At 41.8% G+C, this 22,500-nt stretch overlaps 1 protein-coding gene across 6 annotated transcripts in view; it reads right to left on the bottom strand.

The window, feature by feature from the left end:
• The window catches only part of LOC135206251 (methylcytosine dioxygenase TET-like), a 282,773-nt gene that overhangs the window by 130,261 nt on the left and 130,012 nt on the right, over positions 1 to 22,500 (bottom strand). For 4 of the 6 annotated variants that reach the window (XM_064237639.1, XM_064237635.1, XM_064237637.1 and 1 more), the window contains one exon: positions 9,397 to 10,702. In XM_064237639.1, coding sequence (XP_064093709.1) covers positions 9,397 to 10,683 — 1,287 coding nt within the window. In that variant the 5' untranslated portion in view covers positions 10,684 to 10,702. Of the gene's footprint in view, positions 1 to 9,396; positions 10,703 to 12,825; positions 14,081 to 22,500 lie in introns of those variants that run through there. The other 2 variants (XM_064237633.1, XM_064237634.1) reach the window with 1 other exon arrangement.

Genomic DNA, 22,500 nt, shown 5'->3' with positions numbered 1-22,500 from the left:
AAAACACGTCAAGAAACCGCAATTTAAGTCTTAACATCCGAACCTCTGTAATAAGAGGAGAAATGATTCCATACATCCTCTCCCCTATACCTGTTATCTTTTTTTTTATTTCTTTTTTTACGTTTCTCTCCCTCCTGCAGAACAATCCGGGTGGCCTGGAACTTCCCCCACCCCCTTTTTACCTCTCTCTCTCTCTCTCTCTCTCTCTCTCTCTCTCTCTCTCTCTACACTTTTCTCTCAGTTCTTCCTCTTCCATCTCCTTTATTTTAACACTTCCTCCTACGTTACTTCCTCTTCCTTTTCAGTTCTTCCTCTTCCATCTTCCTTACTTTAACACTTCCTCCCACCCTACTCACTCTTCCTTTTAAGTTTCCTCCTCCCTCATCTCTCTCCCTTCCTTGGCTTCCTATTCCCTCCCCCTTTCTCCCTCCTTACCTTCTCCCTCTCCTCCCCATGGGTGCTCCCCACTCCCTCGTCTACTCCCCATACACACCTATAAACTTGTGAACGACCCCCATAAAGATATGCCCTCTGGACCACCTTGGGCCAAACTAGGGCGGATACGATTGATCGCCCCCCCCCCCGCCCCCCCCCACCCCCCCTAACCAAACCCCTCCCCCAACCCCCACCCACACACACCGGAAGAGGAGGAAATAGGGAAAGAAAACGAGAGAGAAATTAACAAGAAAGCGAGAGAAAGGAACAGGAAAAGATGAGGGAATTGAACATGAAAACAAGGGAGAAATGAAGAAGGACAAGCGAGTAGAAAATGAGGGATTAGAGAGAAAGAGAAAGGAACGAGGAAGAGGGAGGAAGGTAGATTAAAAATAGGGGGAAAAAGAACACGAAGAGGAGAGAGACTAAAGCAAAAAGTTAAGAAAAAAATATACAAGTAGATACGAAAGATAACAAAATAAGTTACTCAATTAATTATCAGACCGCTATTTGTAGAATAATAATTAAACTGCGCCAAAACTGAAGACGGAAGAACACAGAAAGGCGAAACTTCGTAAGCGCATATCAAGCAAGCAAGCAAACTGCTCGGGGACCGCACGCAAGAATGCACGACGCACGCCTCGTGCAGTGCATCATCATGCAGAGAGAGAGAGAGAGAGAGAGAGAGAGAGAGAGAGAATCAATGTCAATAATCACAGGACGACCTCTGAAGTCCAAAACTCCACTACCTCCCCTCCCCCCCTTTTCTATTTCCTATTGGGGGAGAAACACAAACCCCCCAACCCCTCAAAGCGCAGCCGAACCTTAAGACCCATTTACTCCCCTCAGTTTACCCCCATTCCCCTCTCACTTCTCCAGGGAGTAAAATCACCCCCCCCCCCTATCTACCTTTCCCATCTTACCGGGGGTAGTGTAACTCCCCCCCCCCTCCCCCCAGGGGAACACCTCCGCATTGGAGCGCATAAACCATCCAGTACTGTAACTGCTTCCCTATAAGCCTTCCCGAAGAATCCTCCGAATCTTTTGGCCCCATTAATGTCGGAGGAAGACTCCGATTCCGGTCACCCTCGGTCGAGTCAGGGCGATATAACTTGTGATTAATGGTATGACTCGATGATGAGGTAAAAGAGGAATTCGAGAGGAGGCAGGAGGAGGAGGAGGAGGAGGAGGGGAGGAGGAGGAGGAGGAGGAGGATTATCTGTATTCCTTCACTCCCCCTACCCCACACGACCTGTATTTTTTCTATTTTATTTTATTTATTTATTTTCTGAAGAGGAAACTACTTGTATGTCAATGAAAATAGCAAAATCATCAGATTTTAAAATCAGTTTAAAGATTTATGTAATTTAGGTTTCGTTACATGCAATACATTCCATGCACACCTAGAAAGAGACGATCCTCTCTCTCTCTCTCTCTCTCTCTCTCTCTCTCTCTCTCTCTCTCACATGCATAATAACGCACCAGGAACATTTTAAGCAAATTAAACCTCACTCCCAAGCTCAGCAGTATCCGGAAAATACCCCCCCCCCCTCTTTTCTCCCCCACCACAACAGGAAAAAAATGTAAGTATGGTATTAGCAAAATTACGCCTCAATATACAATTACAAAGTAAGGATTTATAGGTCTACCTAGTTAAAGCATCAACTCTTTAATTCGAACTACCCACTAAGTACCTAGTTCACATTACTCCTCTTATGAGAGAGAGAGAGAGAGAGAGAGAGAGAGAGAGAGAGAGAGAGAGATGAGAGAGAATAATATTCCTTTTTAGTAAATAATTTTTTTTTAAATTATGGAGTTCCAGTAATGATTCGAAATGTACATGATTCTTGTTGTAGGAATTGTAAAAAAAATCTGACTCTTCATATAAATTAAAAACCAAATAACTTTCACAGAGAAGAGAACAGACAAAAGCATGAAGAAAAACGCGCCCTTACAAAAAAAAAAAAATAACCCTTACCAAAATAACCCTAAAAAAAAAAAAAAAAAAAAAAAAAAAAAATGGTTTAAGCAACACTGAAAACTCTCTTGATGGTATTTTGTTTCTCAGTTGGCCCCTGATGCCCCTAAATTGGAGAAACCATCACAAATCATTAACGCTAAATTAAGAGGCATTAATATACACGACACACCGACGTATTCAGAGCCCCTCCCTCCTACCCTCCCTTCGCCTCCCCCCCTCCCCCACCCCAACCACTCTGCCATTTACACCAAAGCGTGCGACATCCGCACTCACTGTGAGCAACGTGGGAAGAATCCAGCTGCAGAAGAAGACATACGAGGGGCTTTCGACATGAGAGAGAGAGAGAGAGAGAGAGAGAGAGAGAGAGAGAGAGAGAGAGAGAGAGTCATCAACGGATATACCGCAGACATATTTATCAATGGTTGACAAAATCCTCTTTCTTTTAAAAATCAAAATCGTGGCCGTCGTTGCTGAGAGAGAGAGAGAGAGAGAGAGAGAGAGAGAGAGAGAGAGAGAGAGAGAGAATCATCAACGTATACACCGCAGACATATGTATCAATGGTTGACAAAATCCTTTTTCTTTTAAGAGAGAGAGAGAGAGAGAGAGAGAGAGAGAGAGAGAGAGAGAGAGAGCCACAAATTAGGTGTTGATGCTCTTTCGATCTGTTTAGATTTCGCCAATTAGGGCTGAAGTTCATCGAATTACTCAAGGGAATCGGAAGATGGGAAATGGTCGAGTACGTGTTTACAAACAGCTCTCGGTATAGACTGAGCTATCACAGGAAAATAACGTTGCAGTCTCCTATATTCGAGAGGTTGCAATCACAAGATATGATTTGGCACTTTTTGCAATCGCTAGAAACAAAGAGGCATGCAAGCCACCAAAACATACAGCTTAATAGTATGTGCAATAACAAAAAAAGCTTGATAGTTTGTGCAATAACAAAAAAGCTTGATTGTTTGTGCAAAAACAGAAAAGCTGGATGGTTTGTGCAAAAACAGAAAAGCTGGATAGTTTGTGGAATTACAGAAAAGCTTAATAGTTTGTGCAAAAACAGGAAAGCTTGATAGTTTGTGCAATTACAGAAAAGAACTTGTTAAATTGTGCTACGAATACAGATTGATGTTTTGAGCTATCTAGAAAAATATTTTTCATAGCTGGTGCAATAAAAAAAAAAAACTTTACAGTTGGTGCAATAAAACCAAACAACTTTATCGCAGATGCATTCATATAAAACTACTCATAGCTGGTGCAATCAAAGAACACAACTTTATTGCCAGTGAAACCCAAGAAAACAATTTTACTGCTGGTACAATCCCAAAAAATTATATAACAATCAAGAAAAGTACTTTATAGCTGATGCCGTCATAGAAAACTACTTTATAGCTGATGCAATAAAAAAAAATAACTTTATAGGTGGTGCAATAACAACTCTATAAAAAACTGGTGAAACCATAGAAAACAGCTTTATAACAGGTGCAATAAAAGAAAACAACTTTATAGCTGATGCAATCAAAGAAAACAGCTTTATACCAGGTGCAATAAAAGAAAATAACTTTATAGCTGATGCAATCAAAGAAAACAACTTTACAGCTCATGCAATCAAAGAAGACAACTTTATAGCTGGTGTGCAATCAAAGAAGACAACTTTACAACTGGTGCAACTATTTTATAGCTGATGCAATGAAAACAACTTTATTGCAGGTGCAATCAAAGGAAACTACTTTATATCTGGTGCAATAAAAAAACAATATTATAACTTGTGCAATCAAAGAAAACAATATTATAGCTGGTGCAATCAAAGATGACAACTTTATAAACGGTGCAACTATTTTATAGCTGGTGTAATCAAAGAAAACAATTTTATTACTTATGCAATCATAGAAAACGATCAAACACTGACAGCTTGTGATAGTAAAAGAAAACGACGAGGCAGTTTGTGCTGACAAGGAAAATGACTAATTAGTTTGCGCTAGCAAAGAAAAATAAAGCTGACAGTTGAAGCGATCAAAGAAAACGAAGGACTTTGCGCTACAGAGGGAAACAGCTTAATATTCTGTGCTATCAAGGAAAACGATGAGACAGTTTGTGCTATCGAAGAAAACGCCGTGCAGGGTTGTGCAATAAAAAAGGTCTAATACTCTGGCCTATCAAAGACGTGGTAGTTCGTGCTTATGAAGAAAATGAAGGGGTAGTTTGCGTTTAAAAATAGAACATGATATCATACGTATGGTGTCCGGAAATAATCTGGCAGGCTCTACAATAGTTAAGGAAATAACTTAAGTTCGAGGTAATAACGAACAAAAGCAAATAAAGTGCTTTTAAGGGAAAGCAAAATTCAAGATACAAAACTGAGGCTCGTACGTATGTATGTCTGTATCGAGAGACTTGCTAATGCAACTCTTATCGAGTGCTTGCAATCCGGTAGTAATGTTGAAATGAGGGATAATCGTTTTACAAACAACAGAGAGAGAGAGAGAGAGGAGAGAGAGAGAGAGAGAGAGAGAGAGAGAGACCTATTCAACTCATCACCGACATCACCATCCTCATACCATCTGGAACAAGGGATGATTTCCTATTAATATCATCACATATTTAATCTCAATACACATTTGTCAATAAAGCACACACGCCCCTGATTACCTAAACAAAAAAATTTAATGCCATATTAATTAAAACTTCAATAATTGCTTTTTGTTACTCGAATTATTTATGAGTCGGGATAAATAAAACCCAGGAGTTCATTAAACCGATTATGATTTTGTTATATTTTTCAAAAAGAAATTAGAGAAAAAATTACGATTTAGGGATTACAAAAAATTGAAAAAGAGGAATTTCTGCAAATAACCTAAACACTGAAGATTAGCTCTGATTTATTTGTCTAATAAATAATTTATTTTTATTCCATGAGTACGGTATTTTTGGCGTTCCCCTCGCAATGCAAAAGGGTGGTTGGATGGGGGGGGGGATGCAAGGGGGAGGGGGTGCTGTGGAGGGTGATCCATACATCTGCATGGCGACCAAATCATTTTTTTAATAACTGGATAAAAAAAAAGATAAAACCAGGGATTAGAGCTAATTAAGCAACGAGCATGACTGTCATTAATTAACAGTTAATTCCCGTTCACAAAATGTCCAATGGGGACGTATATACCCTCCCTGTCCCACTCCAGGATCACCACCACCCATCATCCCAACGCCATCACCCACCCCCCTTCCCACGCGCCTGGAACCCCGTCTCCCATCCCATTGCTTGGACACCCACTTCTCATTGAGCCTTCCCCCATACATACCGTGGTCCATACAACCGACCGTCGATGTTGCTGACTTCGAAACAAATAATTCAATGTTCCATATTTCACGTGCGAGGGATCACAGGGGGATAATTAACTCTATAATTAACTCAGAATAATTAATATGTAAATGAACAGTAGGAGGGAAGGGGTGGGGCGGGGAGGGGGGTTTCACTTCCGACACGAAGCTGTTGACGCAATAATTCTCTTCGAAATGATGTACTGAGCTGATGATCGCAGAGGCCGAGGTGTTGAACGGGGAAGTGTCAATCATGTTCTCAGATCTCTCTCTCTCTCTCTCTCTCTCATATATATATATCCCTATATATATATATATATATATATATATATATATATATATATATTATATACATATATATATTATATATATATATATATATATATATATATATATATATATTATATATATTCAATTGAACGACCCTCATATACACAGCTGCTGCAATGAACACGGCATCTTTGATGTCAATAATACCTAGTCATTACAGACTTCCTAGAGATTCGCTCTCCTTCGTTTCCTAGAAGGATTCTGAAACACCAAATATGCTCAAGAAGACATAAAAGAAACTAGTTAAGACGAAGCGAACAAACTTCCTCTTACACAACCAGTTACCAAGAATGCAAATATATTTGCCGAAAGAAACTTATATGAAAAATAAAAAAAGGCTGAGGTTCAGAATCTGAAAATGGATTTCATTATGCAAACAAGCTATTTGATTAGCATATTAGGAGCTTTCATACTGAGAAAACAGATTTTAAAGTTATGAAACTATGACTCCAGTAATATTACATCTGAATTTAATATTCCGTATGCAGGATCATCAACTGTAATATAATCATGGTTGGATGGCCTTTTCCATTGAAGATTTCAATGAAAATATTTTCTCTTACGCTAAATGAAAATTCTCTATTATTGCATTTTGGTTAATTTGAAGAAAAAGAGAAACACAATTGTAAAATGGTTAAAACTTAATGTGAAACAGGAGCAAAGGATCCTACTCAAACAATGAGAGCTGATGCAATGACAACTTATCAAGCAAAACGAAAACATATGCAGTAAATAAAAGACAGAACATAAAAGGATAAAAGACAAACGAGTCGTTCAGAGGCGCTGAACGCCTGAGCAAATATTTTGCATAAAATGATTGATTTTTTCTTCCCTTCTCTTTCTGCCGAAGGCTTCGCTCTTCCTTCCTCAACCTTTAAGAGGGTAACCATCTTCCTCCACTAACACCTCCACCTCCCCCTCCCCCTCCCCCTATTTCTCCTTCATAAACAATCAGATTCCTTGTTGACGTTGCTCTGTTCCACGGAAGAAGCCACATCCAAAGGAGGCCGCCCCCTTAGGCACTACCCTACCCTCCCTCCCCTCCTGGCCGGAGAAAGTATCTGGCCCCATGAGTCACGCCCCTGCTCCTGCTGCTGCTGCTCCTGAGACCTCAGGAGCTGGATGATTCAGAGGGCGCTACAACGACTCGTCTCACAGGCCTCGTTCTGCCGCTACAGGGGCAACCACCGTCACTTCTCTCTGCTCCAGAAGGCTGCATGAATCACTGGGAAGCCTTGGCCGAACACAATAGCTCTCCTCATAAAGCGGGTAGTCATTCCCACATCGGTATACCCCCAACCCAAATGCTCACCTGAACCCTCCTCTCCCCTCCCCCGTAGCTCCCTCTCGACCTCGAACTTACTACTGCAGGTACTTCAAACACCGGCTCAAGTGTTCCTCCAAACATAGCCCAACAACTAGCGCAGCTGATGCTCCTGACGGCAAAAAACACTGTGTACCTTGGGCGCCGCTCTTAGTCATCCTCGACAACAGAGGATCTGATCCCCGACGGCCGCGGTTTGCTGATTTTCTGATTACATCTCTCCGAGAATCAACACAAGGTATTTGAATGTTTGGCTTCCAAGATCTGAACCGACAATTAGATAGTGACTTACAGGTGTTGGGAAGGGTGGGGGGGGGGATGTGGGGAGATGAGAGGGAGGTAGGGGAAGAGCAGGGAGATAGAGAGCTTGCTTCGATTAGATGTCAAGGTGTTATCAAGCAATAAATCGCTCGTACTTCTCCCCGGGTGGAAGAACAAGGAGCCTGTCCGGCTGGAACAGCTGAAGACACTGCCGAGGGCCAATATTATAAACAAGAGGGTGAGAGAGCCATTCTCTCGGAAGACCTTCATTCCGCCTCCTTTTTTCTTTTCTCTTTTTTCATAAAACTAATTGATACTTATGGTTTAATTCTCTCCAGCGGCATAGGTTAGTCATAATCGATATTGGCTCCGCCCGATAAAAGCAACTTCTCTCACGCGATGTTTGCTTAGGGTGATTTACAATGCAATATTGCTTGCGGGACATGACAGCGTAAATTCATCTTAGGGGAAAGGGGAGGCGTTCATGAGGCTTCGCGTACTACTTCGCCTTACTCATGCCACCACTTGAACAATGCAATTCCGAATAGGATGTGCAAGAAAGTGATATAAATATTAATCGAGATAACGATCGCTCTCCCTCTCCCAATCATCCTTGATTTACATCTGCCACCGCGCGCTCTCTCTCTCTCTCTCTCTCTCTCTCTCTCTCTCTCTCTCTCTCTCTTCTAAAAAACCCATCCCGGTTCCTTTTAGTGAGGCTCATCTGTCAATCAATTATCTGACCTCATCACACACAAATACTGGTTCTTATTGTTTATCTTGCACGGTGAATCACACCTAATCCTCTCTCCAGCTACTTCTGTTCTCTCTCTCTCTCTCTCTCTCTCTCTCTCTCTCTCTCTCTCTCTCTCTCTCTCTCTCTTCCTTGCACACTGAATCTCTTTCGATCTCTGTCTCTCCATATTTCCTTGCACACTGAATCATAGCTAATCCTCTTCAGCAAATTTCTATTATTTCTATAAGCTATCAATTCTTCTTCTTCTTTTCTCTCTCTCTCTCTCTCTCTCTCTCTCTCTCTCTCTCTCTCTCTCTCCTGACCAGATGGTAAGGCCAGAGGAATAATATAACCGCGGGGCTGATCCGATTGCCAAGAACAAATAAAGCATCGTCGTGGAAAGAGGCGTTAATTGGGAAAGTTCTTTCTTTTTCGATAACTTCGACTCAGCTTCGATTTTCTTGGTCTCATGACTGCCAGCACAAGAGTGCGCCTGTTGAGGATTCCAACCTAATTGTATTTCCTCGCTTTTTTATGCTCGGGGGGACTACGTGATCGCTGCTGTCGCTGCTGCTTCTCTCAAATTTCGCAGCAACGCGAACTTACGGGAGAGGTGCATAGTATATTTATTACTCATGGCTTTTGGTCGTCTTGGCTTTCGTTGATTTAGTTTAATACATTGTTCCATATCATAATATAATAAATATAGCGTTCTGTGTGTTAATATAATCTTAAAGATAAAGAAGACAAATATTGCATGCATCTTCACTTGATCCTTTTCCAACTAGACTAAGATTAACGAAGGTAAAACAGGTTTCATAAAGTACACTGAAGTAAATTTCGAAGATTGAGTGATACGTATATGAGATAATGCATTTATTTTATTATATAAATGTACGGATGTGCATCTATAGATACATGACAAATACATGTCCCCATATGCGTATACAGGTAGCAATAAAGAGAGGAAAAAGGCACAACGAAGGAAGAAGATCAAAAAGCGATGTAGTACTTACCCGCTTTTCTGTGAGTTTGTCGCATCTTCTCATCTTACAGATCTGGTGAGACTTATCATTTCTGCAAGGGGCACAGTCCCCGCAATTATCCTTCCTCTGACACCCTACACAGTCACCACAACGTTTCCGCTTTTTCTTCACAGGTTTTTCGGGTGGGTCATCCTGTGGGGGAGGCGGCTGCTGGGGCGGCGGGGGCCGGAACCCCCCTTCGGAGCACGGGACAGAATTCGAGGAGTTCATGTTATTCTGGGAGCCGCCGTTGTTTTCGTTATTGTTGACGGCCGAGGAGCTGATGCTGGAGACCTGGCCGCTGTTCTCGGTACCCGAGACGGAGGCGTCGCTCTCCGAGGACTCCAGGGAGCCCGCTCGCCCCGCGCGCTTCACCCCGACCCTGACGGAGCCCTCCAGGCGGAGGAGCGTCGAACTGCCGTCGTAAGTCGACTGTTGCTGCTGAGCTATGCTGGCGTTGCTGTTGCTGTTGGTGCTGTTGCTGCTTCCGCTGCTGCAACTGCTGGCGCTGCCGCTGGACACCGTGGGCGGCTGGGTGTTGGGCGAGGCCTGGGCCGGCGTGGTGGATGAAGGCGCCGGATCGCTGCCCTGCGGTGATTCGAACATACGGATGTGTCTCTCATCCATCATCTGCTGCTGGATGGTGGGGATCTCCCGCGCCTGGACGGGGGCGGGGACCAGGGGGTAGCGGGCGTGCGGCGAAGGCAAAGTGTTGAAGGAAGGCAGCGGCGAGGGCGTCGTACTCCCGACGCTGCGATCTGGACTGAAGGCGGCGAAGGGCGGCAATTTGTGTGGCACCGGGTGCTGGGGGTGTCCCACGTGGTGGGGCGGGTGGGGCGGGTGGGGGCCGGCGGGCCCTGCCGGGTAATTGTCGCTATAAGTAGGAATGGTGTGCGCGTAGTGAGACATCTGGGCGCTGGACGCCACGGGCGGTGGCACCGAGGGCGAGTGGGCCAGAACCTGTATGGGCCCGGGCGCGGACGAGACAGCTGACAGTGGGTGGAGTCTGTGGTCAGGTGGACGGTGGTCCCCTGGGTCAGCCTCCCATGGGCGGTAGGCGTTGGTGCCGTCGGCGCCCACAATCCTCGACGAGAGGGTGTCGGAGAATCCCTCTCCGAAGATGATGCTGTGGGTGTCCAGAAGACGCCCCGTCAGGCCCTCTTGCAGCTCCATGTCCACCAGACAATTGTAGGGCTGGAATGAGTGGTGGTGGTGGTGGTGGTGGGCGGTGTGGGCGGCCTCGGTGTGGGCGCGGCTCACCCCGGGCACCGTACTCATGCCAACTCGGAAACTACATCTGCAAAGAAAAGAGAGAACGTCAATGCAAGTCATTTGAGCAAACTGTCATTTCAGTCTTGAATAATTTGTCCAAAAACCATTCAACCTTAACAATAATGAAATGAATGTAAAACATTAACATCGTAGGTCATCACTAAACATTACAGAAAATATACAGCAGCTTTTCATATTCATGTAGCGATATTAAGCACCATAAGACCACAACAACAGAAAATCAACCACTACAAAACTTGAACACCTCTGCAAATTACTGAGCTGAGGCATGTAAAATTTTTAATAAAAAATAGAATGGCAGGACGATAATCATATGTACAGGGGGGAGAGAGAGAGAGAGAGAGAGAGAGAGAGAGAGAGAGAGAGAGAGAGAGAGAGAGAGAGAGAGAGAGAGAGCATAATTTATATATACTCGTCAAACACTGCGTTATATATACTGTACAAACACAAGCACATCATCAATAAATAATAAACTACCTCAAATAAATCCACCAGTTTTTCGGGGGGGTGGGGGGAGATATTTAGTTTGAAGCAAGACTGGGTAACTTAGAACAAATATATGGAGTATTTGCGTCTGTCTGCCTGTCTGTGCGCGCACGCGCGCGCTCATTACCAATGTCTGTCATTTGTTTAGAGCCTAACTATACGAGCCTGAGGAATTCATAATGTCAATTGTAAATCTCCGAAAATAATTATGATGAAGTCGAATATGATAACTTGCATTTGTATTACTGGACGTAATCTTACCAGATAGAAGTCTAGTAGACACGTACAAAAATATACATATATGACGTTAAGTTTATTTATACGCGCACACACAAAGGCAAATACAGTCTTATTTACATATGAGCATACATACTACGTAAATAACTTTACTTGTATTCATAGTACCGTATGTAAACACACACGGGTTACGTGTAGTAGTAGTAGTAGTAGTAGTAGTAGTAGTAGTAGTAGTAGTAGTATTAATAATAATAATTAATAATATAATAATAATAATAATAATAATAATAATAATAACGACAAAACAGACGACACATTATTCACAGTTACATACTCATTTCACAGGAAAAGACCCCGAGGTATCACTACCGGATAATCCGAAGCTACACATGAGTCATACCTCTGCCGAGAAGCACAAGCGGAAGAACAAGTCATTACGAAACGAGAGAGAGAGAGAGAGAGAGAGAGAGAGAGAGAGAGAGAGAGAGAGAGAGAGAGAATCTTGAAAGTCATTCCTCACATCTGAGAACCACAAGATGAATGAGTGTACTGACGAAAAAAATTCGGTAATTAGATGCAATACCTCATTTCTAAAAATTTAATTACTGTCATGTAGGAAAACGAATGTATGAAGGCACTAATTTGTGGGCCCCCTTCTTTTCAGAGAGAGAGAGAGAGAGAGAGAGAGAAGAGAGAGAGAGAGAGAGAGAGAGAGAGAGAGTTGCAGAAACTCATGTAGTAAAATCCATCTTTGCGTTTATCCACAAAAACAGACAGAATGAGAAGCACCAGAAATGCAGGAAACGAAGAACGAGAGAGAGAGAGAGAGAGAGAGAGAGAGAGAGAGAGAGAGAGAGAGAGAGAGAGAGAGAGAGAGAGAGATCCAGGACTTCAAACACAATTTTCTACCCGACAAAATAAAGGCCCTCTTATTTCAAAACTTTCCTGTAAATGAAATAGACGTGTATTTACAAAATAAAAATATTTTCGGCTTCCGGCAACGATGAGCACTTCTTCATCGGATGCATTTCCTGCCAGCACTGGTTGTCATTGTATACCGCAAATGAAAATAGATTGCAATGGATTACACTATATAATGAGTGAAATACTACTGGGAAAGAAATAAACACACATTACAGACTATGGTAATAATCAATTCGAGCATCCGTACTCAAGACATATCCATGTATTCACATATAAACAAAAACAGAGGAACCGACAAACAAACAAGAAAGAGACACCAAAACAAATGTAAACAGACATGAAACGCAAGACTCACTTTTCCCCAGAATGTACAACGCAATAATAATCCATATTTACCGAAGGCAAATATAAATAAGTAAAAAAATAAATAAATAAATAAATAAATAAGTAAGCGTTTAAAGTGGAAGACAAGACTCTGACCTATCGAAGAGCGAGCGCATCATGTAATACGGTGGCACGACGGGGGTAGAGAGGGTGGGTCCCTTCCCCAGATGGAAGTTTACGGACCCCCCGTGACAGATGGCATTCTCCTGCTGGCACAGAAGGGGCCGACGGGAGCCATATAAATTTCCTGAGCAGCCAGGAGTGCCACCTGTTGATTCCTAGTGCCACGCTTCTCTCCTCCTGCGGGTGCTGCTACTACTACTACTGCTGCTGCTGCTGCTGCTGCTGCTGCTGTGAGGGTCGCCTGCTCCCCCCTCCTCCTCTTTCTTCCCCTTCTACTGGTGAGGGGTTAAGGGGGTATTAGAGCTCTCCTCCTCTCTTTCTCTTCTTACTACACAGCTCCTCGGGTTGTGTAAGGCACTACGGACGAAGACCCGCGTGCACACTGCAATCATCTGGGTGCTTCCCTTCTACAGGTTAGTCGCCTTGAGACGCCGCCGCATTTACGTGTTGGATACCTTACTTTTCACGTAGCTCAACAAACGTCTTCGTTCTCGATGACGCAATCCTTGTCCCTTTCATGACTGACAGATGTTCAATGACATTTTCAAACACCGCTTCATTTTCCCCATTCAAAATGCAGGATAAAAAAAAAAATACAAGATGCAGCTCCCGCAGATTCGACGACACGAGCAATCACACGAGGATCATTCCCCTGCTTGTTTGAGTCAGGCAGATGGCACTGTCAATTGTTGGCCCCAGATCTATGCAGGCGACTTTTGGTGGGGTCGGGGGGGATCGGGAGAGATGACACATTAAGCAATGCAAGTGCCACACAACTATACTGTCTTGACACAAAAGCGATGTCCTCTCCTCTCTCTCTTTCTCCCTCTTCCTCTATCCAACGGCGAAAATAAAACACAGAAAAAAAAAGACCGGTCGACACTACACCTTCAAAAACAGGTCTGCAGACCCACTAATATTGTTGTTGTCTTTCTCCATGTGTGCCATTCAAAAGCGGCGTGGCTGGACGCGTGTGAGAGGAAGAGAGTGAGTGAGTGAATGTGTGAGAGCAGAGCGCGGTATTGCAGGCCCTGAAAGAGCGTGAGAGAGAGAGAGAGTGAGAGAGAGAGCGGTGAGGAAGAAAAGGCACTGGCACTACACGCGTTTTCGGGGATCTCCGTGGTGTGTGTGTGTGTGTGTGCGTGTGTGTGTTTGGGAGAGAGAGAGAGAGAGCGAGTGAGAAAGAGAGTGTGAGATGAGAACGTCTGGGTAAGGGGCGCTCCAGAGCAAGACTGATGATGATCGTTCAGCTGTTGGTGGTGACGGTGGACTGCTGGTGCAGGAGAGAGAGAGAGGGAAGGGGGGTCTATTGGTGGTGATGGTGGGGGAGAAAGAGGTGGCACTGAAGGCGAAGGGAATGGGGGGTGGGATGAAAGAGGGAAGGTGGGTAACTGGTGGGTTGTTGTGAGGGGAATATTGTAAGAGGGAAAAGTGGGTGGGCCGCTTGTCAAAATCTCTCCCTCTCTCTCTCTCTCTCTCCTTAGACCGCATGGCGCCTTCAAGAAGTATGGGCGAAAGACAAGAGAGAGAGAGAGAGAGAGCGAAGAAAAGATGACCCAAGAGAGATGAAGAAATGAATGGAACTGATCCAGCATCTTTAAGCTCCAGACGAAGACGGCAACAAATAAACTTCAAGAGTTGGAGCCACTGACGAAATAGTTTATCTTGATATGAAATGAATAAAATGAATATATATATATATATATATATATATATATATTATATATATATATATATAATAATTATATATCAATATATTATATATTACATGTAGAGATTAGAGAGAGAGAGAGAGAGAGAGAGAGAGAGAGAGAATGTCAATGAAAAAAAATATAAATGATAGCAGAAACCATTATAATTACTATAATACCAATGAACACACTCCTTGTAAAAGAGAGAGAGAGAGAGAGAGAGAGAGAGAGAGAGAGAGAGGGAGCCAAGCAAATTATTATAAGCGAAAGCAAACAACGACAGCAAAGCAAGCAAACCTCTTTGATCCACGTCAGGACCTTAGGAGATGCAGTCAGAAGAAGAAGAAGAAGAAGAAGGGAAAGAAGAGGAGGAGGATGAATATAAACATGATAAAAAGAAAACAAAACTAAGAGACGATTAAAAAAAAATATTTACATAAAAAAGATTAAAAACAGAAAATAATTAAATACATCAGGATAAAAGAGAAGAGTTGGAAAAAAACATAAGATTAGGAAAAATAAAAACGAGGAATTACAATAAATAAATTATAAAAAAAAACTCCACCATAAACGGGAGAGGAGAAGAAGAAAGAGACGACTAACGAAAGCAAGACAAGCAAACATGCGATAAAAAACGGGAGACGACGAGAACAAGAAGAGAGGAGGCAAACGCAAGAGAGAAGAAAAAGGACGAAGAGGAACAAGCAGAAGCGAAAAAGACACACCGTCTTTCTTTCCAGGAAAGCGGACAAAAGACACGCTTATTATGGAAGCCAGAAGTTCCGCGTTTTCTTTCTCATTTTATATCTTATATTTATTTTCTTTTTTCGGTACAATCTGGGTAAAATGTGAAATATCAACTTGGTTGAGGAAAATGTTGAGTGTGATAGCGTACTGTATGTATACGTGTAGGGGGCTACGGAACTGAAGTGGTTGTAATATTACTATACGTATGGTACATACATACATGTATACATTACATTATGTGTAATATTGACTATATATATATCATATATATATATTATATATTTCATATATATATACTATATACATCACTCATACGATGCATGTCTGAGAGAGTTACGAGGATTAGGATGTCTCAAAGACTTATCAGTCCATCCGAGGAGACATCGTGTGCTCACTTATCTCTTTGATAAGTGTCCTAATGATTTTATCTAGCTTTCTTTTAAACTTTTCCACACTGTTGCTGTTTACAACTTCTGGTGGCACATATCTTGTATGTAAAGAAGTTCCCACAATAAGATGTGTTGTATCTCTTCAGTTCTAGTTTCCATCCATTATTTCTCGTCTGGTTTTCGTTTAACGTAAATAGATTACAGTCTATTTTCTTCTGCCTTTTAGTATTTTGAGTGTTTCTCCAAGCAATCGTCGTGTTTCTAAGCCATACATGTTCAGGCTCTCTTGACGTCTTTGGTAACCCATTTCCCTGAGAGAGAGAGAGAGAGAGAGAGAGAGAGAGAGAGAGAGAGAGAGAGAGAGAGAGTTAAAAAAAACACACAAAGACCGGAAAGAGACGGAGAAACACGACACCTCAAGATAAGCTTTATCACCCGGAGAGCTTTTTAGAATGGGCAAACCAATTAACGAATGCAAACATAAACAAATATTCATAAGTAGAAGCACGGAAAAACAAACAGCTTGTTTTTAATTCGCTTCCTCACATGCGGTTCAAGGAAGAGATATGCCTGCCGTAAGCCTAACTACCAAGTCACAGTCTGCCTGTGCGCTTGTGCGTCCGTATGTATATGTGTGCGTGTATGTATGTGTATAAATGCGTGTGTATAATAGTATATATATATATATATATATATATATATATATATATATATATATATATATATTATAGTATTCAATATGGCAAACTCCCCAAGACACTCTCTCTCTCTCTCTCTTCTCTCTCTCAAATTTCAAACCCAATACAATTGTTCATAAACGACGACCTACACCAAAACTCTGTTTACTCCCTGTCTGTCTGTCTGTCTGTCTGTCTGTCTGTCTGCCTCTCGGTCAGTCTAACGATTGTTCCAAGAGGTTCTCCCAGTGAGTCACTCCATGATGAGTGAGCCATCCACACGAGCCGCGCGACTCCGAGCCATGAGGAGAAGCAGCCTTTGATAAACTGCATTGGAGGTTGGAGGAACAAATTAGTTCCTTGTTATTATGGCGCGTTCGTCCAGAGAACTGGATTCTTCTTTATCGAGATCACTAACTTTCATGGGGGAAAATGACTTATTAATATTACGTTTACGAAATAAAGAAAAAAAAGTAATTGAAAGATACTGCATGGAATATATTATTACTCGAATCGATGCCGTTTTAAATCATGATTATTGACTCAGCTTAAAAGAATTTGACATACATAGGTTTAAAGATGCAACATTATGTATGAACTCTGGCCTTTCGGGAAATCTAGATTAGCGAATGTATGCATATATGTATCACTCTGTTCGTATTAACTTTAGTATCTAAGGATGCATGTATCACTTGAGTGTAGCAGTTACCACAATAAAATTAAGTCTCTCTCTCTCTCTCTCTCTCTCTCTCTCTCTCTCTCTCTCTCTCTCTCTCCAGGCAAACGCGTAATAAAGATATCGTTCTATCAAGGAGAAAGACGTCGAAAAAGGGAAAAAAGTGAGCGAATATTCATTAGCATATTTATCGAAAGAAGCGATAAGTGAATTTCCATCTCAACTCGCGTCGTATATCACCAAAATGATAAGTAAACACGGACATTTTAAGCTCCGTTTGGACGTTCTCTCTCTCTCTCTCTCTCTCTCTCTCTCTCTCTCTCTCTCTCTCTCTCTCTCTCTCTCTCTATATATATATATATATATAAATATATATATATATATTATATATATATATATATATATATATATTAATACATACAAAAGACGTGTATATTCATAAACAGAGATCTAAATGCACGAAAGAAAAATAGCAACTCCACTATGTTAACTAAACCCCAATTCCATGTCTCTCTCTCTCTCTCTCTCTCTCTCTCTCTCTCTCTCTCTCTCTCTCTCTCTCTCTCTCCAACCAAGAGGGAAAAAACTTCTCCTTGCCAAGATTTTCTCCTCGCGGTAAGCCGATTGCCAATGTCTCGTTTCATTTTTTTTTTTTTTTAGTCTGACTAAAAACACTGGCTGTGATACAAGTGAGGCTTTGGGTTCCTCTTTTGTTTACATACACAAACATAAACATATGTAAGTAAACAACAATTATGTACGTAGACACATGATCATATAAAATTACACTAACATACACGTAAATTCATCATTTACACTAACGTTCTCTTTGGTTCGAATAGGTAACTACTTTATCATAATAATAATAATAATAATAATAATAATAATAATAATAATAATAATCATATCCACTTTCTGACATGGCACCTTGACCCCTATAGCCCCTTCCCTTCTCCAGGATACATGAGAGAGAGAGAGAGAGAGAGAGAGAGAGAGAGAGAGAGAGAGAGAGAGAGAGAGAGAGCCGCGTCTGAGATGAAAACAAGAGACGGAGTCATAACAAAGAGATCAAAGCTTGCCTCACGTGCCAACAAATACATCGAAAACCTTAAATAAGAGATGCAAACAAGAGAACTATTAGACAATAATTCCCGGCTTAAGAAAACAAGACAACATTCACTCATTCCCGTGGCTCTCGGGCCACATTGTGACCCTTGTCTTCTCACAGATGAATTATTGTATGTCTCATGAAAAATGGAAAATCACTGACAAATACAGCTCTTCCATTTATTACATAGAATTCTGTTGTAACAACATTTATATATATATATATATATATATATATATATATATTATATATATATATATATAGAGAGAGAGAGAGAGAGAGAGAGAGAGAGAGAGATTATAAAAACTAAGTATTCCATATAAGTCCTACAAGGCGCATATCAGCCAGTGTCTTCGTTCCTCTTCGTCTGTTATCTGTTTATCTGAGCTAGACACACCCCTCCCCTCTCCCGTGGAACCCCCTTCCCCCAGCCCATCCTATCAAATCTATTTCAACACGTTAATGGCGCTAATCCCTTCCCGACGCCTCACCTCAGAAAGAAATCATTACTTAAGGCCGAGACTGGAGGAGGAGGAGGAGGAGGAGGAAGTGGAGGAGGAGGAGGCTGCCAAATATGCCTACCTCCTCCTCTTCCTCCTCCACCTTCTCTATTCCACGGCGTCACTTCTTCCTCCTCACCTCCAATAGGTGGAGGTGATTTAATACAAAGTCCTCCCTCCTCCTCCTTCTCCTATCCCTCCGCCGCCGCCGCCGTCTCCTCCTCCTCCTCCTTTCCTCCACCAACTTTTGGCTTCCTTCCGAAAATTAATAAAAGGCGCCCATGAAAAAAAGGAAAAAAAAGAAAGAAAAAAACGCGGAGCTACGACTTCAAAGGGAGGCAATTCGCGGAACTTGCCTCTTAAGAAAGTTATACACCGAACTGAAAGAAGAAGAAGAAGAAGAAGAAGAAGAAGAAAGAAGGAAGGAAGGAAGGAAGGAAGGAACACCACCGAACAGAGCGCTAATAAGATGGAAGGACAAACCGAATCCTGTTAACACCTATCCATTCCCATCCTACCTAACCTAACCTAAACCGAGGAACACCATCATCCCCTTTGTTGTTCAAGATTAAGCTGGCCTTATGCCAGCAAGGGCTCTTGCTCATAGAGCAGCTTCCTTCCAAAACCACCCAAACTGACCAATGCCTTCCTTCTCTGACCTACCCCTCAACTTTCCCATTCCTCCTGAATATCCAACCATCCCCTTACTTCTTCGAAAGCGGCGCCCCCCCTGGCCCCCCTTCCCCCCCCCCCCCCCCCCAAGGCTCATTCTCCTCCAAGACACGGAACTCCCGCACCCCCAAACCCCCCCAGGCTCCTCACCGTCTTCGAAGACGCTACTCGAAGTGTGTGTGTGTGTGTGTGTGGTCGTAACGGTGAAAATTCAAGCATCTCATTATACGAATCGCGACTCTAATGAATTAGGTGGCGGTTGGTTATTCCTCTCGATTTGGACCACTCTGTGTGTGTGTGTGTGTGTGTGTGCGCACGCCTTTCCACTGCTGCTTCTCAAATCCAACCCATCGCGTCCCTCCCCCCGCCCCCTTTTCTTCGTATTTCGCACGGTTTCAAATTCCTAAAGAACTTAATAAAAAAATTCAGACAAGAAAAGTCAAGTAAAAAATAAGAAAAAAACCGAATCGAAAACGAAGAAAAAATTAGATCAGCCAAGACGCCCGAGAGGGAAAGAAAAAAGAAAAAAGTGTATCCAAGACGCCAGTGCGAAAGGCAAAGTCAAGAAACAGTATATTTACTCGGTATCTTTCCCAAGAAATGTTTTTTTTCTTTTTCTAGTTTTCCTGCGAAATGACATTGTATGCTTTGTTTGTGTGTGTGTGTGTGTGTGTGTGTGAGTGTGTGTGTGTGTTGTTACTTTCAAAGCAGCATCGAACGTTGGAAACCCGAAATGTGGGTCAAGGTAGGCTTGGCTAGGTGAATTATTCCTGGCGACGCTAGCCAAAACAAAGAGGTTATTTTAATGTTAGTCAAGACATCTGCAAAGACATATGTATGGGTGTGTGTACACATACACACACATTATGTATATACGTATATGTATTTTATATATATATATATATATATATATATATATATATATATATACATATAATTATGTATGTATGTATGTATGTGTGAAATAAGAAAGAGAACTAATGACGAAAAACAATAAAAACATCTCCATTATGCCGAATAAAAATAAGTAGTACCTATCACAAACAAAAAAATAACAAGAGCAAAATATTTTCGTAAAAACACCATTTATATTGATAAAACTTGAAGGGCCGTTTAAAAAGTCCCTCGAATTTGCTTGTCCTATAATGACCTGTCATGCCAGCGGTGAGGGCAATTACTTCAATCATCGATATGAATACTCTGTTGACACAAATGATTGGTCTTCAATTTTTACAGATCTATAATTTCTCGACACGACCTCTGGGAGGCTGGATTTGTGCCGCCATCCTACACAGAACATACAGACAACCCACACATTATATATATATATATATATATTATATATATATATATATATATATATATATATATATATTATATATATATGCATTTTAAAATTATGCCTCTTCCAAATGTGGGTTGGTTGGCTTACATAAATCAAAATAGTACAACTGTTTACTGCCATATTCATACTTATATGAAGAATCGAGTATGAATAACATAAGCAGAAAAAGCAGGTTATAATTTGCCATATAGGTTATATATATATATATATATATATATATATATATATATATATATATATATATAATATATGCATAGGTACGTACAGGCACGTAACTGTCGTGTACACGGCCCATCGCGGAGCACCTGACGAGATGAAATTCATTACCTAGCTGGTAAAGAGGTGAGCGCATGCTCCATTTCATGTGAAAAGGGGGGGAAGAGGGTTTGGGGGGAGAAGGGAGAGGGTTGATTGTGTCTCAGCCGGGTAATTAATTTCAGAGGTACATGGGCGTATGATCTCATTTTAATTACTTGGTATTAGGCTACGGACACAGTCATATTATGGATTATCAATTTAACGAGAGTGAAAAAAATGTAGTCGGCGTTAATACACTCCGAAGAGCTATTTTCTTTTAAAATGGAATTAATATACCTGTTGGAGAAAAAATGGCCCGTGGATAAAAAGAAATTGGAGAAGATATAAAACTACATTTTGAACATTTGAATCTGAAACGGCTCGGCTAACCATACGCAAATGAGTCGATACTCAGTGAGGGAGTTTCACAGAGTGAGCGAATGTAGAAGGGGGGGGGGGGGGGGGGGGGGGGGGGGGGGTTATAGACTGGGGGTGGGGGACCAGGTTGCAGGTAGAAATACAGTATAAGCATAATACACACACACACATATATATATATAATGAGAGAGAGAGAGAGAGAGAGAGAGAGAGAGAGAATTTCTGACTTTTTCACACACGCGCTTATAAAGTAGGCTATAAGCGATTACGATTATTAAAGAGATTTTTTCTCTTATAGCAATGCAGGTTTTTTTACCGATGCCCATCACGGAAGAACTCCCCTCCCCTCTAACCGAACCACCCCCCCCCCCAAAAAAAAAAAAAAAAAAAAATCTCTCTCTCTCTCTCTCTCTCTCTCTCTCTCTCTCTCTCTCTCTCTCTCTCTCGTGCGTCAGAAACGAAAGACGTCTTCTAGGGAGCCGCTATTTCAGGGTCAAAAACATCGATCAGCGGTCGCCGCTATTTTTCCCCGTCGCTTTTTCGGTCATTTGCGTCATTTTTGTCCGCGTCATCGGTGCCCTTTTTGCGTAGCCAACGCCATTTTTGCGTCATTTGCGCCTTTTCCCATTTTTGCGTTATTATGGGATCTGCTGTTATTCACGAATTATGTCACTACGACAACAAGAGGGGGTCCCTTCCTCTTCCTCTGTTCTATATTTGGAAGGCTTTTTCTGTTGGCGACGCGAATTTTAGTTCCTGTAGATTTTTCTCTCCCTGGTCAATCATGACTCGGTTTTTAATAAGAGGTCAGAAATGTACGATAGCTACTCACGTCTTTCCATTTTATCTTTTTTATCGTTGGTAGGAGAAAATGGTAAATATACACTTTAAATCATGCGTAATGGATTAAATACGCTAAAGGTTTTCCCGACACAGCTCTTGTAGTTGTGGAAATATAATGTAGATAGATACCACTGTATTTACAAATGTACATGAATTAGCGATTGCTAATCGATGGTTTTTTTTAAAAACATAAAGAAAAAAATTTCTGATTTATTATAATTACCAACTTATGATTTTCTTTTAGACGGTAATAACTACTTGAAACTATGACGGTACGTATACTGTGTCTGTGTGTGTGTGTGTGTGTATGAGAGAGAGAGAGAGA

Source organism: Macrobrachium nipponense, chromosome 29 (genome assembly GCF_015104395.2).
Source record: "Macrobrachium nipponense isolate FS-2020 chromosome 29, ASM1510439v2, whole genome shotgun sequence".
Lineage (NCBI taxonomy): Eukaryota > Metazoa > Arthropoda > Malacostraca > Decapoda > Palaemonidae > Macrobrachium > Macrobrachium nipponense.
This window is presented reverse-complemented; position numbering and strand designations above follow the sequence as displayed.